Source organism: Papaver somniferum, chromosome 5, assembly GCF_003573695.1.
Source record: "Papaver somniferum cultivar HN1 chromosome 5, ASM357369v1, whole genome shotgun sequence".
NCBI lineage: Eukaryota > Viridiplantae > Streptophyta > Magnoliopsida > Ranunculales > Papaveraceae > Papaver > Papaver somniferum.
Genome location: NC_039362.1, coordinates 164,410,918 through 164,429,641, shown reverse-complemented (window position 1 = coordinate 164,429,641; position 18,724 = coordinate 164,410,918). Strand labels below are relative to the sequence as shown.

The following is an 18,724-nucleotide window of genomic DNA, read 5'->3' as shown; positions in this document are numbered from 1 at the left end:
GGCAATTGTTTCAGTCTGGATTCATTCTCAAAGAATTAAACAACACCAATATATCACTTATTCCAAAGTCAAAAAAAACAAACAGTTTCTATCTGATTTAAGACCCATTGCTCTGTGCAACACTTCTTACAAGATTATTTCAAAGATTCTCTCTGCTAGGATGAAGAAAGTTATGAACAAGATTATATCTCCATTACAAGCTACTTATGTCCCACGTAGACAAATTTCTGATAATATTCAGTTGGATCAAGAAATAATTCACACAATGAAGAACAAAAAAGAAAAAGCAAAACTTTCTTGCTCACAAGCTTGATATGTCAAAGGCTTTTGACAGAATTGAATGATCTTTTCTTATGGATGTTATGGAAAAAATGGGCTTTTGCAGTGATTGGTGCAATCTAATCATTTAGTACCACTAAAATTTCTATCCTTCTTAATGGTGATCCATGTATTGCTTACAAACCAACAAAAGGTATCAGACAGGGTGACCCTCTGTCACCATATCTGTTCATTATTTCAATGAAGGCTTTCTATAGACAACTGATTATGGCTGAACACAATAAGAAAGATTGAAGGCATTAAAGTTGCACTTGGAGCTCCTTCTATCTCTCATTTATTCTTTGCAGATGACTGTTTGTTATTTGCAAATGCTAATCTTTACAATGTTAACAATTTGCTGGAAATTATTAATGATTTTGGTGCAGCCTTTGGACAAATGGTGAACTTTACTAAGTCAAGTCTCTTCTTCAGTGTCAATGTACCACCAAGAATCTGTAGAATACTGTCTAGAAGATTAAAGGTACCTCATATGAATCCAGAAGAGAAATACTTAGGAATGTCATTGATGATTGGAAAAAGCAAGAAGAAATGTTTTACTCATCTTCTTGATAAGGTGAAAATAGGTTATCCATTTACAAAAACAAAACTATGACACAATGTAGTAAATCATTGATGATCAACACTGTCACCAACACCATTCCTTCTTATACAATGAGTTGCTTCCAGATTCCAAAGGAACCTATAAAGGAAATTAGTGTCGCGCAAAGGGAAATTTGGTGGGATTTTGATGAGAAGAGAGGTACGTATGTTACTTCTTGGAAAGATCTAAACTTGCACAAGGATATTGGTGGGAAAGGATTTAGAGATCTAAATATTCTAAACAATGCACTCTTGGTAAGACCTGCATGGAGAATCTGCACTAATCTCAGATGTTGTTTGGGTTAAGTGTATGTCTGTGAAATATTTCCCATATACAAGTATGCTGCATGCCACAATAAAAAAAGACTGCTCATGGGCTTGGAAAGGACTTCAGAAAAATGTGGACTTTATCAAAAAGCATTGTTGTTGGCGAGTTGGTGATGGATCTCAAATAAAAATATGGTTGGATGTCTGGATTATAGGCATGAAAGTACCACCAGTACCAAGATTAGAAGCACAAAATAATGAAGATTTTGTCTGGGTAAAGGAGCTTATTCATCCAGAGGATAAAATACGGAATTCTGATTTGGTGCATTATCTTTTCGATCAGAGCACAGCTGAGCTTATTCCAAAAATGCGACTTCCAGTTAACTCAACAGATAAGTTTATCTGGAAGCTCACAAGAAATGGTACTTTCACCCTCAAATCTGCATACAAGAGATTGTTTGAAGATAGTTTGGGTACCAGGCAGTTTTCGGTATTCATTCAAGGTAGAACCATTAGGTGGAAAAAGTTCTGGAGTATTAATACCTGGCCAAGAGTAAAGCATTTTTTCTGGAAATGCCTTAGTGATATCCTTCCTACTAGAGTCCGATTATCAAGATAGTGTGGGTACATTAATAAAAGGTGCGCCTTATTCAATCAGCATGATGAAAGTATAATGCACATTTTGTTTCATTGTCCCTTCTCAACGGCAGTTTGGATGGGAATTCCAGGTGGTAGTCAAATCCTTATGGGAGTGTTTAACAACACAGCCGTTATCTTTGAAGATTGGATGAAGCAGTCTGAACAAAATCAAAGTCATAAAACTGGCTTAACTTAGTTATGGTGGTGGCCTGGAGTATATGGAATGAACGTTGTGAGGTGGTCTTTGAGAATAAGAAATCTGATCCTAGAGCTACTGCAAAAAAAAGCTGTCAGTTTTGCTAATTACTTAGCATCCATTACCGACAGAACTTTAGGTTCTGACATGGCTCCTTCTTTGCCACCAAATCCACCTGCATTATGGAAACCTCATGAAAGCCCTTATTTTACAATTAGTTGTGATGCCTCTTTTGATATAAACAATGGTCTAACAGGTGTTGGTTTGATCTTGCGTGATTTTGCAGGAAACTGGAAGAGATGCTTCGCAAAGTCATATGCAGGAGTAGCTGATTCAGAAAGAGCAGAATGTCTATCCATGTACGATGCAGTGGTTTGGTGTAGGGAAATGCGAATATCTCATGATATGTTTGAGACAGACTTACAAACTATTGACGGTTTCATTAACAACTCTTCATCAGCTATTGTATGGGAAAATGAGGATATTCTGCACGATGTAATTCACATTATGAAGGGTTTTCCTGATTGGAAATGTCGTTTTATTCCTAGGAAATGTAATAAACCTGCAGATGAACTTGCTAAGTTCGGCAAGAAGTTTAATGTCACACATGTTTGGCACGATAAGCCTCCTAGTGTTATTGAGAACCTTCTATTGTTAGATAGTATTTATTCTCGATATTAATAAAAAAAATTAAGTGTTTTGCATCAAAAAAAAACATTGAGTAAAAAATGGGAGAAAAGAAATTCATTTTTTTTCATCGTTATAAGGTGTTTGATATCCTTAGGCTGGATTTTATGGGTGTTCCCAAGCTCTTTCTAAGTTAGAAGCACGTAAGTTTGACAATGCCATAGGTATAATGTGGTTCCTCATTTCTCTTGTAGACAAATTAAAGGTTATATGTCAAAAAGTACAACCGTTATACCTTTTCGAAACGTGGTTATATGTTTTATTTTGCTTTTTCAAAATGTATAACTGTTATATGTTTACATATTTCTTCTTGCGGGGATTCATGATAAGTAGCAAGAAAGTGGAATAGACGAAGGTGTAGATGGGGAAAAATGGTTCGCTGGTTTTTTAGGTAACGAAGAGACGATCGAGCGATCAGAGACTCCTTAACTGAGAAAACTGCCTAACATCAAACAGATGCACTGCATGAGGGTGCTTTTAAGTTCGAGAGATCAATCTGTAGGACTCAGGCCTAAACCAAGTCAATGGCCGTTTCGGTCACAAAGAGGGAAGAGGGTTGATCTGTAGGAGGGAAGCTGAGAATTGTCTGAGATCAATGATAATCTGTGAATGTTGTGGGTTTCTGCAAATGAGAATAAGTTTATTGAAAAAGTGTTGGTCACACGATGATTTCTTGATTAGACGATGGATTTTCTGTTCAATATATCTCGTGGATTTTCTGTGTGTTGCTTGTATGTCCTTCAATCATGGACTCAGAGACTCATTTATATTGCCGAAAAGTGTAAAACACATTGATCTCCAGTAAGTGTGACGGTTGCTCGAGTGAAAGAGTGGGAAAGTAGGAAATCGTGGTTTCGCCAGTTCTTCGTACGTGAGAGGGTTGGTTGATTGTCCACCCACTATTTTGCTAACTCCCTCAACTTATTGCACGACTTACTCACATTTCTCATTGTGGATGAACATACATGTTCTAGGGCGCCAGACCAAAACCCTAAGTGATATCCCCCATGTGACGTGATTGATTGTCTCACGAACGTGGATTTGATTAGTCAGTCGTTTGATTTGATTAGACGAAGGGTCTAAGTTTTGTTTAGTGGAGCATGATATTGGGATGCTCTATGATTCATGGGTCGAGCGTCTGCTAGAACGCAGTTATCGAATGAATGTTGATAGTCTGAGCAAATATTGGGCGATAAATTACTGAATATTAGTATTTGAATCGAGTGTCTGAGCAAAGTATTGCTCGTTAGATAAATTACTGAGTATTGATGGTTTAATCAACATTCAAGCATTTGAGCAAGTATTGTTGTAAGTTAATGAATATTGATAGTTGGATCATATTCAAGCAATTGAGCAAGTATTGCTCATTCGATGGACTATTGGTAGTGTGACCAAGTAATAATTAATTAAAATATTTGCAAGACCGAATATTATATAATTAATTTATATGTTGATTTCCGGATCAACCATAAAATTATTAGTGTTTGAACTGCTCAGAGTTGTGATTCAACGAGCATTTGTTCGAAAACCTAATTTTTAATCAATTGTTCGCCAATTGATGAATTACTGAAAATAGGCTATTGAGTAAGGGGGAACCGACCACATGGGATGATGGACGACCATGTGGTTCCCAAGTGCTTGAGTGAGCGTGCTCCAGATCCTTTGATGACCGGCTGGTGAAAGAATGACCAAATGCTAGTGTTGATCATTTATTAGAATAGTGTTCGAGTGAGCGTTAGGTAGTAAAACCTAATTATGGAGATATCAGGGACCGACGAAGGGGTAATGGACCGACCCTTGGTGGTTGTGGGACCGGCTGCCAGTCGTTTGAGCGAGTCCCAAGTCGTTGAAGAGAGTTTGGACCCAATTTGAACAATTGCTAGCAAATTAGGTCAAAATTGCGAGAATGTGTGGGATCGTCTCCTTGCAAGCTTTAGGGCCAGCCCTGGTTGGTCAAGGCAGCATGCCCATGTCACCACGGTGTCCATGTCTCAGTCCTGAGAGTTTTGGTATTTTCTGACGATCGTTCGAGCAATATTTTGAATTTTCAGAAGAGTTTGATCTTGACTGAAACTTTCGATTTTGCTCAAATGAGCAAGAAGAACTTTGCTCATGTGACAGATAATTTGAAAATATTAAAATAATAATATTTTAATTTTGACGTGGGAAGCCTGTGGTTTAGAGCTGGCAAACGGGCGGGCCGGGACTGGCTTGTTACGGGTTATACTGGTTCGGATTAACACGGGTCAAAACTTGCGGGTTGATATTTTTCACGGGTGGTCATTTCTTCAACTCGCACCTGTAACGGGTTAAACCTGCGGGTTAACCCGTTTATAGTGAGTCAACTCGCATTATACTGGGACGACACGACATGCTTTTACCTTTAGTGCCTTTCCAAAGAACATACGAGAATTGGCCATCTGAATAGAAAGAGCTGCTTCTGAATGGTTACTGTATCTCACAAAACCAAAGCCTTTGTCTCGTTGTACTCTAACTTCTTCAATTGCTCCGGCACCAAGGGGATGGAAATGACGGTGGAAATCAAACTAGGTAATCTGTAAAATTACGTATCCATGAGTAATCTCGAAACACAATTAAATAGAGCTTTTAAATTATACAAGGACGACTTCTATGCCACATTATCATAAAAACTAGCAATGTAAAAATCTCAAGAACTGTCTACATTTATGATTGAGAAACAGCCAAGTAGTGAAAAAGGGATGATTTTCTTGCCTCTGGCGCAAGGTTGCCAACATAAACTGTAGTATATTGAGGATTATTCTCAGGAGCATCTTCATTTATGGTCTCTTGACCATCTTCCGCAAAAAAAGAAAAGAGAGAAAATGTTAAGATCACCAGAAAATTGTTGAAGTCAAGACACCGTTATGTAGACAACCAAAAAAAAAGGAATATAAAATAAAGGAAGCATTTCCCATTTACAAAAGATAACATCAGAGCTTCAATTTTAATCTTTCAACAATGGTTTTTAGCAAGAAACTTAGTGAAAAGTGCTAATCCCACCACACTAACGACTCAAAAGGAATGTTTCAGTCCTGCAAACCACAACTAACAGTGTTTCACTTCATCCACTTCTTCGTTTTCGAGTTTTCCCCGCCTTGAGCAGTTGAAGGTCAAGTACTTCCACAAGTTAACAATCATGCCAACCCGGTTTCCATCTCTGGAAATTTTGGAGTTGGAAGACTGCAATGGAAAACCTGTCAGTTCATTGGTGGAAAACAATCTAAGTTCTCTTACTTCTATTCAGATTAAGTTATGCGAGGAGCTAGTATTTCTTCCGCGGCTATTGCTTGTAGGAAATGATATCCTTCACAGTCTTGTAATTTGGAACTGCCAAAGTTTTGAAGGCTTTAATCTCGAGGAGGAGCACGTTGAGTTACTTCCTAACAGCGTTCTCTATACCTTGTGCTTGTTTGATTGTCCTGCTTTAATCTCCTGGCCGGACTTACACGGATTCAATTTTATCTCGTTCTTGCTTGTTATAGGTTGTAAAATACATAAGTACATCTCAAGTGGTATAGACTTATTAATAAGGGTCTGTTATATGACTTATTAATAAGGTAGACGGGTTTACGGGTTGTACCCGCGGGTTCACGGGCCGGGACGGGTTAACCTGTTTACTCACAAGCCGACATTTCTCCAACCCGAACCCGGCTTGTTTTGAAACCAGCCGAGCCGGGTTCGGGTTTTCGCGGGTCGGGCACGGGTTAACCCGCGGGTTTTGGCTTGTTTTCCAGCTCTACTGTGGTTGGTCGTGTGACCGTTTGACCTTTTGGATTTTCTATAGTTTGAGCAATATTTGAGAAAATATTGAAAAATTAGGGTTTTCGGTCAAACGATGGAGTTCCATGAGATGATGTAAATAATAATAATATGTGAAAATAAGGAATTGTGAGGTGTGGGACCTGCCAAGGCTAGGGCATGGCCGTCCGGCTAGGTGGCCCGGTCCCGTGACACCTTTTCCCTATTTTTGTTAGATGAAAGCATGGAAACCCAAGAGTTTCTCACAAACGAGGGAGTTTGCTCAAGTGAGGGAAACCCTGTGAGATGAGGGAAAAAATAAAAATAAAAGTAAAGTAAATAAAAATATAAAGGGGGACCAGCCATGGCATGACCGGTCGCCCCGGCCGGTGGGCCCGGTCCCACGCCTTAGCTTATTTTGTTATTTCCATGGATCGCTCATTCGTCCATACTTTGATCGTTCGTTCGTGTGTTTGGGCGCTCGTTTGTGCATTATTTGTCAAGTACACTTGCACCATTTTCTCGGGACTTACTCGATGGTGGCTCAGAAACCCAATTGTGGAGTATTTATTACTAATTCATGAATTTCTGCTGGGAATGATTCATGAAACAGAGTAATAAAATGAGTTGAGCATATATTACTAATCCATGAAATCCAGTCGGGGAATTCAGGGAACAGAGTAATGAGATAAAGTGATTATATATTACTAATCCATGGGATCAGCCTTGGAAGGGAGTAATAAGATAGAATAGATTATCTTCTAGGAACTCAGTCGGTGAATGTCACGGTAGAATTAATCTATTGTAGAATCGAGATATGAGATAATTGAAGCATCATACTCGTTCTAAAAGGTACATAGTCAGGGAACAACGTGCAGCGTTGTTAACGTCCTGAAGGCGTTTTGCCCTCTCAACAAACAATTATGTATGGAGAGCCTCCTGAATCTATACGCGGTCTCTCTACATAGCCAGATAACAACGAATGAGTGTCGCCGACGTCCTGAAGGCGTTTTGCCCTCTCAACAAACAAGTATGTATGGAGGACCGCCCAATCGTTCTTCTATGTAGAGGCAGGTCTCTCTATGTAATCAGGGAACAACGAGTATCGTCGACGTCCTGAAGGCGTTTTTCCCTCTCAACAAACAATTATGTATGGAGGACCGCCAAATATTTCTTCTACATAGAGAGGCACGATGAAATGCGTAGCATCGAACACTCAGCGAGTGGGAGGCCCTTCGAGAAACATATTCATCGTGGCTCTGAGAGGTACTCGATTAGAGATCGTGAAAACGGTTCACAGATCCTAAAAACACAAATCATCGCATGCGTTCCTGAAGCCGGGTCAGAAACATGCAGTATCATGATTTTACGATTTTAGTCCTTGCTGAAAATCTACCATCAACATTAAGTCCCCTGCTTAGTGAGGGACGGTCATGTTCCGCAGTAAGCATTAGATGGTGATTTTCCAGTTAAACGAGATAAGCAGTCGGACTTAGTCGTACAAAGGCATTTCAGAATCCCCAGTTTGCTCCAATGGTGTCATGTACGAGAAAACCATAGGTGAGGACCCTGACGTGTGATAGAGTATCCTCCCGTGGTCACGGAGAGACGAGGCACTGCTGATTTTGACGGTCAGACATTCATTTTTGGTCGGTTTAGCGTTTGTGGGCCAGGCTCAAAAAGAAAGAAATCCCTGTTTTAGGAACAAACGTTCGTTAGTTTAAGAAACAAACAATGATCTCCGGCATAAGAGAGGTTTTTTTTTTCTGAAACAGACCCGTGTCTAATAATAAAGTTTTGTTTGTAAACTTTCATGGAAACAAAATTTATTTTGGAACATGTGGACTTATGCAGGGTTGAAAAAATACCCATTTGACGAATAAACCCTCGTTTGAGCGAAAAGATTTTATTTACGTGAGTTATTTAACTCACGAGTTTTTTTATTTTTTTAGTGCGTGAGTTATTAGCTCAAAAAATAATAGAAAGAAAAATTATTTACGTAAATTGCACACATTTTTTTTATAACTCAAAATTTATGTAAATTCAAATTTTGATTTCCAGCAATTGTTAGAACGCAAAAAAAAAATTTGGTAAAATGTTGGTTAGGCCTGTCAATGGAAGAATATCCGTCGGATATTTAGAAATCCGATATCCGACAGGTTAAGCACTACTGGATATTCGATATCCGATAATATCTTATAGGATATCAAAATTAAATATCGATTCCGATAGGCTAAGCTGTCGGATATCCGATAAATATCCGATAATATCCGGTTATAACAAAAAAGCTTAAAAGCCCTTGTAAAACATTTTCATAATTGACAATTATCGGATATTTATCCGACAATATCCGATAATATCCGATACTAGACTCGAAATTAGGATAAATTACAAATAAGTTCCTATACTATCGGATATCGGATATTAACATTTCGGATGAGGTCTAATCCGTTTCCGATATGTTAAGGAAGAAATATCCGATCTGATATCCGATAAAACGGATAAAATCCTATAGGATCTCGAATACTCGGAAACGGATACCGGATATCGGAAAAATATTGACAGGCCTAATGTTGGTTGTGTGGGTATTGTGATGTGATAGTGTATGCAAAAAAAAAGCAATGAGTGTTCACCCAGTGGAGTCGTTCACAGGGTTAAAATTATGTGAATTGTTCACATGACAAGAGTTTCGTGAATTGCTTACAGTTTTATGAAAATCATGTTATGATTTCAAATAAAGAATTTTTATTCGTCTCTGTAGGTTTGAAGAGACGAACAAATTATAGGAATTTTGCATCGTAATCACTACAGGTAGTGAAATTGTAAACAGGTAAAAGCTGAGAGTTACCATTTTAACGCATATTGTGGACTTTTTGTTTTGACTCCGCGTTTTTGGAAGCAAATAATGACAGCTCCTGGTGATGATTATGTCTCTAACTCTTCCGGGAAATGTTCGAGAAGCATCAAACCACAGATGAAGAATTCAGTGGACGCTCGTGTGGAAGCAGATCAACCTTTTAGAGATGCTAGAAATCTGATACGCGGTATATCTCTTGATCATAGCTGAGGATGAGGTTCGACCGCATCCTGATGGTGTAGCTTCTGATTCCGATGTTGAGGAAGTTGAATCTGTCTGGAAGCCTTCGGAATGTAGAGTTAAGACATATCTACTGGGTATGAGAGCTAATTGGTTGGCCAAGGAGGATCTTGAGCAGAGTATAAAGAAGATGACCAAATGGGAGAAGTCCCTAGTAAGGGTTCTGACTCTGAGGGAGAGATTGAAGATATTTTCATGGAGGATGACGATCGTGAATCAGATGATGAATCTGATGACTCTGATAATTAGTCTTACTCGCAATCCTTCTGAATATTGATTGTTTTATTTCCCGTTAAATTAGAGATTATTGTGATCGTTTGAGCAATTTGATTTCATGTTATAGAAATTATAATTCCTCACGGGCTATCGTCTGTTCGCCCTTTCGACTGTGAGCACGAATGAACGTCTTTAATTAGAGTATGATTGACCATATCTACATAGCCATAGATTATCAGTCCCCAGATGGCTTCGAACCCTTCAAGTAAGTGTTCCTCTTGTACTCTCTTCATAGAAGTATGAAATTGGTGACTTGTGAATGAATGATTGCAAGTCAATACAAATATATGAGAAATTTTGCCGAAATACGTCACCAGAAAAATCCAGACTTCAGTCTTTCAGTAAAATCGTTATGGAATCTTCGTCCGATGTCGGATTTTTGTGATCTACCCATGATTTTTCAATCCCAGGAAATTTCCAATATTTAGAAAATAAGAATTTTTAGTTTTGAGCATGTTTAGGGCCAAAAATAGGCGAAACAGTACACTTCCAGGAGACTTCCAGAAATTTTTCAGCTGGCATGTAACCCGATGTTTTGCCCACATCTCTTTGATAGTTTATCCAATTGCTGTGAATTTTTGATATGTTGTAGAGGACATCCATACGGAAAGAATGACACATGAATAATACTTAGATTACTTACAAATTGCTCCCAGATCGTCTCTTTGTACAGGGAAGTGTAAAATCACTTCAGACAGGCTTGTTGTAAAACGTCTCTTTTATGTCTTTAGACTATTTGCTTGTGTCTTGAATGCTTCGATGAATTATTTCAATGACACTGATTAATTTGCAACCTTAACCCCTTAGTTGATTCATGACCCTGGTGCTTGAAGTACCATTTGTTTCTGTCAGTCGTAGAAGCATCACTTCTGAAACCCTGGTCACGGGACCATAAGTGAGGTTGCTCTCAAGAGGGGATGATGTAATGACCATGGTTGCATGTCCCTATTGTAGCATTCCTTTCAAGATGAATGATTATCACAGGAGAGTTCGATGCCACGGGTCTTGGACTGTGAGACTGATGATCATGATTAGTGGACCATCAGTCCTAGTATTTTGTTAAATCTTTTCCTTTTGTTTTTTCTTCTTCTAGCAAGACCTAGATAGAGGGTCCAGGTACAAAAAACTTGATGTAAAGACCTAGGTGGTCGAAGTTGGAGGTACCTTGATGAAGGAATTGGTGGAAATACATGGTGGACATCGATCGACTATGGAGATAATGAATCTCGTCTAAGAATTGCTGCTTGCATGTTGTATGCTCTGGAAGCTGTAGGAACCTCATACGACGTCGGAATTCGGTGCTTGACCTCAACTTTTTACGGTAAGAGACTGATTCATATTATGAGAAAAGACTAACTCAATTTGGAGTTACATAGGTCATCCAATAATGCGTGTACATTCGTAATTTTTAATCCCTTACAAAACTTTAAAATTTCATAGACATGAAGGTAAATGCCATATCTTTCAGCTCGTATGTCCGATTGATGTGCCCTTTTGGTATGTTGTAATAGAGACATAGACGAACATCTTTCACTGAGGAATCATTATCCTATTCTCACCCATTGATACGTTTTTGTAAATCCATGGCCTGAAGTATGTTGTATCTCATTTGTAGAGGCGATGAGAACATCTTGTAGAAGACTTTGGCTTGTGCCCGTCTGTCGTGCAAGATTTGGGAAGACTTTCATGTGAGCATGTAATCATGTCTACACATCTTGAATCATTAGGTCTTGGATAAGTACGATCCAACGCTTAGGAGAATGGATAGTTGATGAAGCCAGATGTTGCGCCTGAGACTGATGCTGAGATCACAATTGAATTTTCTCCAGAAATTGTTGTTGATGCTGAGACCATGAATGGAGTCCCTCCACATGTCCTTGTTGATGATGATACTATGGTTGGAATTGCTCCAGAGTCCTAAAAGGATAGTCTTTGCTCCTCCATCCAGTGAACCTTTGCATGCACGAACTAATTGGTGAGTTGAGCATTCCCAAGATGAAGGAGTACTAGGATTTCAACCCAAATTATCTTGAATATGACTTCACTGTGAAGTGGCGTCGTCAGGGAATCGATGTTGTTGTGGCAGATAACAACGGCAGTCTCCATTCTGGATGTGATTGGTAAAGGTAGGAAATTCCTCAGTCGTGCAGGGGATTGTGATGTAGAGAGGTTTCGTTGATAACGTTTCATGGAATCACATCAGGTTGCAATGATTTGTTATGTTTTGAATCTTGTCCAGTAAGACCAAGTCCCCAGTGCATGTTGAAGGATTCCGTGCTATTGATCGATGAATGATGTTGCATCTGCTCCAGAAGTCTTATCATGGAATAGTGAAAACTTATCGATTGATCGTGTTGGTGTTGAATCAGAGTGTTATCATCGATATATTTATGCTGAAGCCATAGGCGCCAATAAAAGGGTGTACTCTTTAATTGAGAGTACAATTTGAAGACTTCTTAGATGCTTGAGCATTGAAGCGTCATATATGTTAAGCTTCGAATGTCTTGGGCTTGATCGTCTCAGCCCCAAGTATCTTCTGTTGATTCAGTATTTCTTTCGTTGTTGTAGTGGGATTCAACACTTGTGCGGATATCATAGCTTTCTGATTTTGTGGCACACAAGGACACTCCTGCAAGGCTATGGAGAAACGCCCAAAGTGTTCTTTGCCATGCTTGGACATCATCTCAGTAATGAATGTCTCAGTGTGATTCTCAATTCGGAGAAGTGTCAGATTCAACTTGGTAAAATGTTGCTGAAGTGAGATTACCCACTTATAACGTCTTTCAATAGCAGAGATGCTAGAAGAATTGAGTCCCCATGCTAGAATAACATGTGAGGAAATAAATGGCATAAACATGGGAGGAATGGGACTTGCCTGAGTGCGGAGCCTCTTGATGAATGTCTATGCATCTTTACAGGTTCTTGTTTTAACCTCGTCACAGTTCGAAATTCTTCCAAGTGCTCTGATGATGGAACGTCCGCGAAATCTTCTGGATCAGAACTTTATTCGTTGGAGAGATGTGCAACCATAGGCGCTTTGTCAGTAGCCAATTTTTTCAGCGTGGATCCACGTTCGTCTGAGGATACTGTCACATCTTGGATATTCCTAATTATGTGAAACTTGGTTTCCGTCCAGGTTGAACCCTTTGTCACTTTGAGAGTGATGTAGCCGTAAGCATCTCCGAGTGTTCCTTCATGGTCTCTGATTGAGATGGGAGCATGAGCAGCTTCTTATCGAGTGATGCCTGTGGCTCTGAGGGGTTTCAGTGCAACAATATTGATAGCGGTGTCGGCATCAATCAACATTCTCCCAAATTCGTTTCTTTTGAGATTGACTGTGGTAAGAAGTCCTCAGTCTTACATATCTTTGTCTGTGGCTGGAGGCTCAGAAAGTATTTTCCTGACACGATGTGATTCTGTAAACATGCATCTCCTTTGTGCTTTAGACAGATAGACCAATTCACATATATGTTCGATCAACGATTGAACTGCTTCTTTGACTGGTTGTTCAAAGAGTATAAAGGTTCTGACTGGGAGAGGATTCTTGTGTGCTCCTTCAGTCCCCAGTTGAAGCTATTATGGATAAACCTTCTCTTTGAAGATGTGCTTCAAAATATTGCAGTTACTTGTTGGATGATCGATGAACCTATGAAGGCAACAGTACTTTGGATTCGCTATATCTTCTTCAGTTGGCTCTCTCCTGATGAACGACAATTTGATTATGCCATCTTGAACCCAGACTTCCAGTAACTCAATCACTCCTTCATGAGAAGAGAAAATTTTGAGTATGTCTGATCATTTCCCCGTTCATTGATGCCAGGTTGAGGTTTGTGCATTTCAAGATTGGTTATATTTTCTTTGTGCCTTCAGAAGAGTCTGGGATGTTGGAGAAGCGCTCTGATGTTGTCTCTCGGATTTCCTTTCATTACTATCAGCAACAACGTTTGTTGAAGGCTGGAGATTGTACTGATTCTTAACTAGGCGTCAGCTGCTTCGAGGTTCCTCGACCTTGCATACTTTGCTCTTTCCAGTAAAGCAGGTGCAGTAGTCGCTGATCGTTTGGATGCTTCATGAAGCTCTGAGAAAGTCTGGAACCGAAGATTTTCCAGCAAGGCTCTGTAGACTGGGATCATTATGTTGATGCACAAGTACACCAGTTATTTTTCAGTGACATTCAGGTCATGATAATCCAAAGATTGGACTCTGAACCTCTTCACATAATCGTTCTATGTTTATTGTTCTTCTAAGACATTCTTTCTAAGTCAGAGAGAGTAATCTTCTCTGAGAAGAAGAAGTATTTCTGGTAGAAAGCGTTAACCATCTCTCCCCAACTAGAGATGCTCACTGGTGCAATGTTGTTGTACCATGTGTACGATCGGTCTGTCAGGGATTTAGAGAATTCCTTCAGACGAACGACATGTTTGTGTTCGTGTTCGCCTAGTGCTTCTAGGAATCGAGAGACATGTTCTCGAGCGTTCCCCGTTCCTCTGTACAGTGTGAACTTTGGAGAGGTATATCACTTCGGGAGAGGAATTCTTTGTGTAGCAGCAGGATATGGAGGTTGATGACGGTGGACAGATGGTGTTTTGTATTTTCCTCGATCCTCCATAAAGCATTCTAGGTATTCACGGGTGATGAAGCATGCAGGTTCCTTCGTTGGTGGATTGTCTACAGCCTTGTGGACTTCATCATCGTCTACTACATGGATCTGCGTGACTTCAGGATCAGCAGTCGAAGATGTTTCTTTGACTTTTCCCTTCTCCTGAGTTTTCTCTGACATCGTGTCAACGAGAGTTTTGAGATGGTTGCACAGCTATTTCTGTGTTGCAGCCATGTCAATCTGGTTTTTGGCGAGAGTCTCTTGCGCCTTCATGAGATCATCTATGGTACGTGGATTTTCTATGATTTCTTCGGGAGAGCGACCGAACAGGGGATGGTCTCCAATATTGGTTTGAGGAGGAGTGGTATCACCAGCACCGATGTTAGAAGCAGGAGTAGTTTCTGGAGTAACACCATTGTTGCTAGTGCTAGCGTTGTTTGTGTTAGGATTTCTAACTAAACCTGACCTAAGATCAACCATTTTTGTGAAAATGCGAGATTGCAACCGAGAGATTAATCTCCCACTGTGGTCGTCAATCTATAGATGGGGAAAAACGGTTCGCTGGTTTTTTAGGAAACGAAGAGATGATTGAGCAATCAGAGACTCCTTATCCGAGCAAACTGCTTAACCTCAAACAGATGAACTGCACGGGAGTGCTTTTAAGTTCGAGAGATCAATCTGTAGGACTCCGGCCTAAACCAAGTCAATGGACGTTTTGGTCACAAAGAGGGAAGAGGGTTGATCTGTAGGAGGGAAGATGAGAATTGTGTGAGATCAATGATAATCTGTGAATGTTGTGGGGTTTCTGCAAATGATGAATAAGTTTGAGTGACTGAAAGAGTGTTGGTCACACGATAATTTCTTGGTTAGACGATGGATTGTCTGCTCAATATATCTCGTGGATTTTCTGTGTGTTGTTTGTATGTCCTTCAATCATGGACTCAGAGACTTATTTATATTGCCGGAAAGTGTAAAACACATTGATCTCCAGTAAGTGTGACGGTTGCTCGAGTGAAAGAGTGGGAAAATGGGAAATCGTGGTTTCACCAGTTGCTCGTACGTGAGAGGGTTGGTTGATTGTCCACCCACTACTTTGCTAACTCCCTAAAATTCTTGCACGACTTACTCACATTTCTCATCGTGGATGAACACACGTGTTGTAGGCCGCCAAACCAAAACCCTAAGTGATATCCCCCATGTGACGTGATTGATTGTCTCACGAACGTGGATTTGACTAGTCAGTCGTTTGATTTGATTAGACGATGGGTCTAAGTTTTGTTTAGTGGAGCATGATAGTCGAATGAATGTTGATAGTCTGAACAAATATTGAGCGATAAATTACTGAATATTAGTATTTGAATCGAGTGTCTGAGCAAAGTGTTGCTCGTTAGATAAATTACTGAATATTGATGGTTTAATCAACATTCAAGAATTTGAGCAAGTATTTCTGTAAGTTACTGAATATTGATAGTTGGATCATATTCGAGCAATTGAGCAAGTATTTCTCATTCGATGGATTATTGGTATTGTGACCAATAATAATTGATTAAAATATTGGAAAGGCCGAATATTATATAACTAATTTAGATTTTGATTGCTGGATCAATCATAAAATTATTAATGTTTGAACTGCTCAGAGTTGTGATTCAGCGAGCGTTTGTTCGAAACCCTAACTTTTGATCAATTGTTCGCCAATTGATGAATTACTGAAAATAGGCTATTGAGTAAGGGGGAACCGACCACATGGGATGATGGACGACCATGTGGTGCCCAAGTGCTCGAGTGAGCGTGCTCCAGGTCCTTTGCTGACCGACTGATGAAACAATGATCAAATGCAAGTGTTGATCATTTATTAGAATAGTGCTCGAGTGAACGTTAGGTAGTAAAACCTAATTGTGGAGAGATGAGGGACCGACCAAGGGGGCATGGACCGGCCCTCGGTGGTTGTGGGACTGGATGCCAGTCGTTTGAGAGAGTACCGAGTTGTTGAAGAGAGTTTGGACCCAATTTGAACAATTGCTAGCAAATTAGGTCAAAACTGCGAGAATGTGTGGGACTGGCTCCTTGCAAGCTTTAGGGCCGACCCTGGTCAGTCAAGGCAGCATGCCCGTGTCACCACGGTGTCCATGTCTCAGTCCTGAGAGTTTTGGTATTTTCTGACGATCGTTCGGGCAATATTTTGAATTTTCAGAAGAGTTTGATCTTGACTGAAACTCTCAATTTTGCCCGAATGAGCAAGAAGAACTTTGCTTATGTGACAGATAATTTGAAAATATTAAAATAACAATATTTTAATTTTGACGTGGGAAGCCGGTGGTCGGTCGTGTGACCGTTTGACCTTTTGGCTTTCCATGGTTTGAGCAATATTTGAGAAAATATTGAAAAACTAGGGTTTTCGGTCAAACGATGGAGTTCCATGAGATGATGGAAATAATAATATGTGAAAATAAGGAATTGTGATGTGTGGGACCGGCCAAATCTACGGCATGGCCGGCCGCCTAGGTGGTCTGGTCCCGTGACACCTTTTCCCTATTTTTGTTCGATGAAAGCATGGAAAACCAAGAGTTTCTCACAAACGAGGGAGTTTGCTCATGTGAGGGAAACCCTGTGAGATAAGGGGGAAAAAAGTAAATAAAAATAATAAGGGGTACCGGCCATGGCATGACCGGCCGGTGGGTCTGGTCCCACGCCTTAGCTTATTTTATTAATTATTTTATTATTTCCATGGATCTCTCGTTCGTCTATACTTCGATCGTTCGTGTGTTTGGGCGCTCGTTTGTGCATTATTTGTCAAGTACACTTACACCATTTTCTCGGGACTTACTCGATGGTGGCTCAGAAGCTCGATTGTGGAGTATTTATTACTAATTCATGAAATTCTGCTGGGAATGATTCATGAAACAGAGTAATAAAATGAGTTGAGCATCTATTACTGATCCATGAAATCCAGTCGGGGAATCCAGGGAATATAGTAATGAGATAAAGTGATTATCTATTACTAATCCATGGGATCAGCCTTGGAACGGAGTAATAAGATAAAATAGATTATCTTCTAGAAACTCAGTCGACGAATGTCACGGTAGAATTAATCTATTGTAGAATCGAGATATGAGATAGTTGAAACATCATACTCGTTCTGAAAGGTGCATAGTCAGGGAATAACGTGCAGCGTTGTTAACGTCCTGAAGGCGTTTTGCCCTCTCAACAACCAATTATGTATGGGGAGCCGCCTGAATCTATACACGGTCTATCTACATAGTCAGGGAACAACGAATGAGTGTCGCCGACGTCCTGATGGCGTTTTTCCCTCTCAAGAAACTATTATGTATGGAGGACCGCCCAATCGTTCTTCTATGTAGAGGCAAGTCTCTCTATGTAGTCAGGGAACAACGAGTGTCGCCGACGTCCTGAAGGCGTTTTTCCCTCTCAACAAACAATTATGTATGGAGGACCGCCCAATCTTTCTTCTACATAGATAGGCACGATGAAATGCGTAGCATCGAACGCTCAGAAAGTGGGAGGCCCTTCGAGAAACATATTTATCGTGGCTCTGAGAGGTACTCAATCAGAGATCGTGAAAACGGTTCACGGATCGTAAAAACATAAATCGTCACATGTGTTCCTGAAACCGGGTCAGAAACATGCAGTATCATGATTTTACGATTTTAGCCCTTGTTGAAAATCCACCATCAACAGAAGGTTTTTCAATTAGGGAAGAAGATGGGAACACCCATAAGACATAACTTTAACAAACTTATTCTCGCACTATTTAATGCAGAAATACTAGAATAAAAATGTTCGACAGACAACTGTTCAAAAAATGAAAAGAGCGAAATTAAGTAAAGTAGCGTTAAAAACTAGTTGATCTTCAAGAAGATATCGTAAAATATAAAGGGATATAACACCTTAGCTCTGTGGAAAAAAATCAGGCTTCAGATGAAGGAGCTATGAATAAGAATCAAAACTAAAGTTAAACTTCTATTAAAACAAGATATAATCTTAATTATTGATCGACCATTTGATCTTCGTTTGTAAAGCTCCTCATATAGAAAAAACCTACAAAACAAATTCTAAACTTGTTTAAAAAGTTTTGAAAAATGTTTCCAAGGTATCCATTGCTAGATAATTTGTTAGCCTGATATGACAATAATACAATTGAAGTATTATTTTTGCGAATTCGTTATGGTTTTCATCTATGTGTTACAACTTAAATAATACTTAGTAATCAAAAAACAAAAACAAAAAACAAGAATAGAGAGATGGTCAATCTAAAAATACCTTAAAT

The 18,724-nt window shown here is 39.6% G+C and overlaps 1 protein-coding gene across 1 annotated transcript; it reads left to right on the top strand.

The window, feature by feature from the left end:
• The first annotated feature begins 2,167 nt into the window (after positions 1 to 2,167).
• On the top strand, positions 2,168 to 2,701 carry LOC113279978. Its single transcript, XM_026528609.1, has one exon. The coding sequence runs from the start codon at positions 2,168 to 2,170 to the stop codon at positions 2,699 to 2,701; it is 534 nt and encodes a 177-aa protein (XP_026384394.1).
• The last annotated feature ends 16,023 nt before the right edge of the window (positions 2,702 to 18,724 follow it).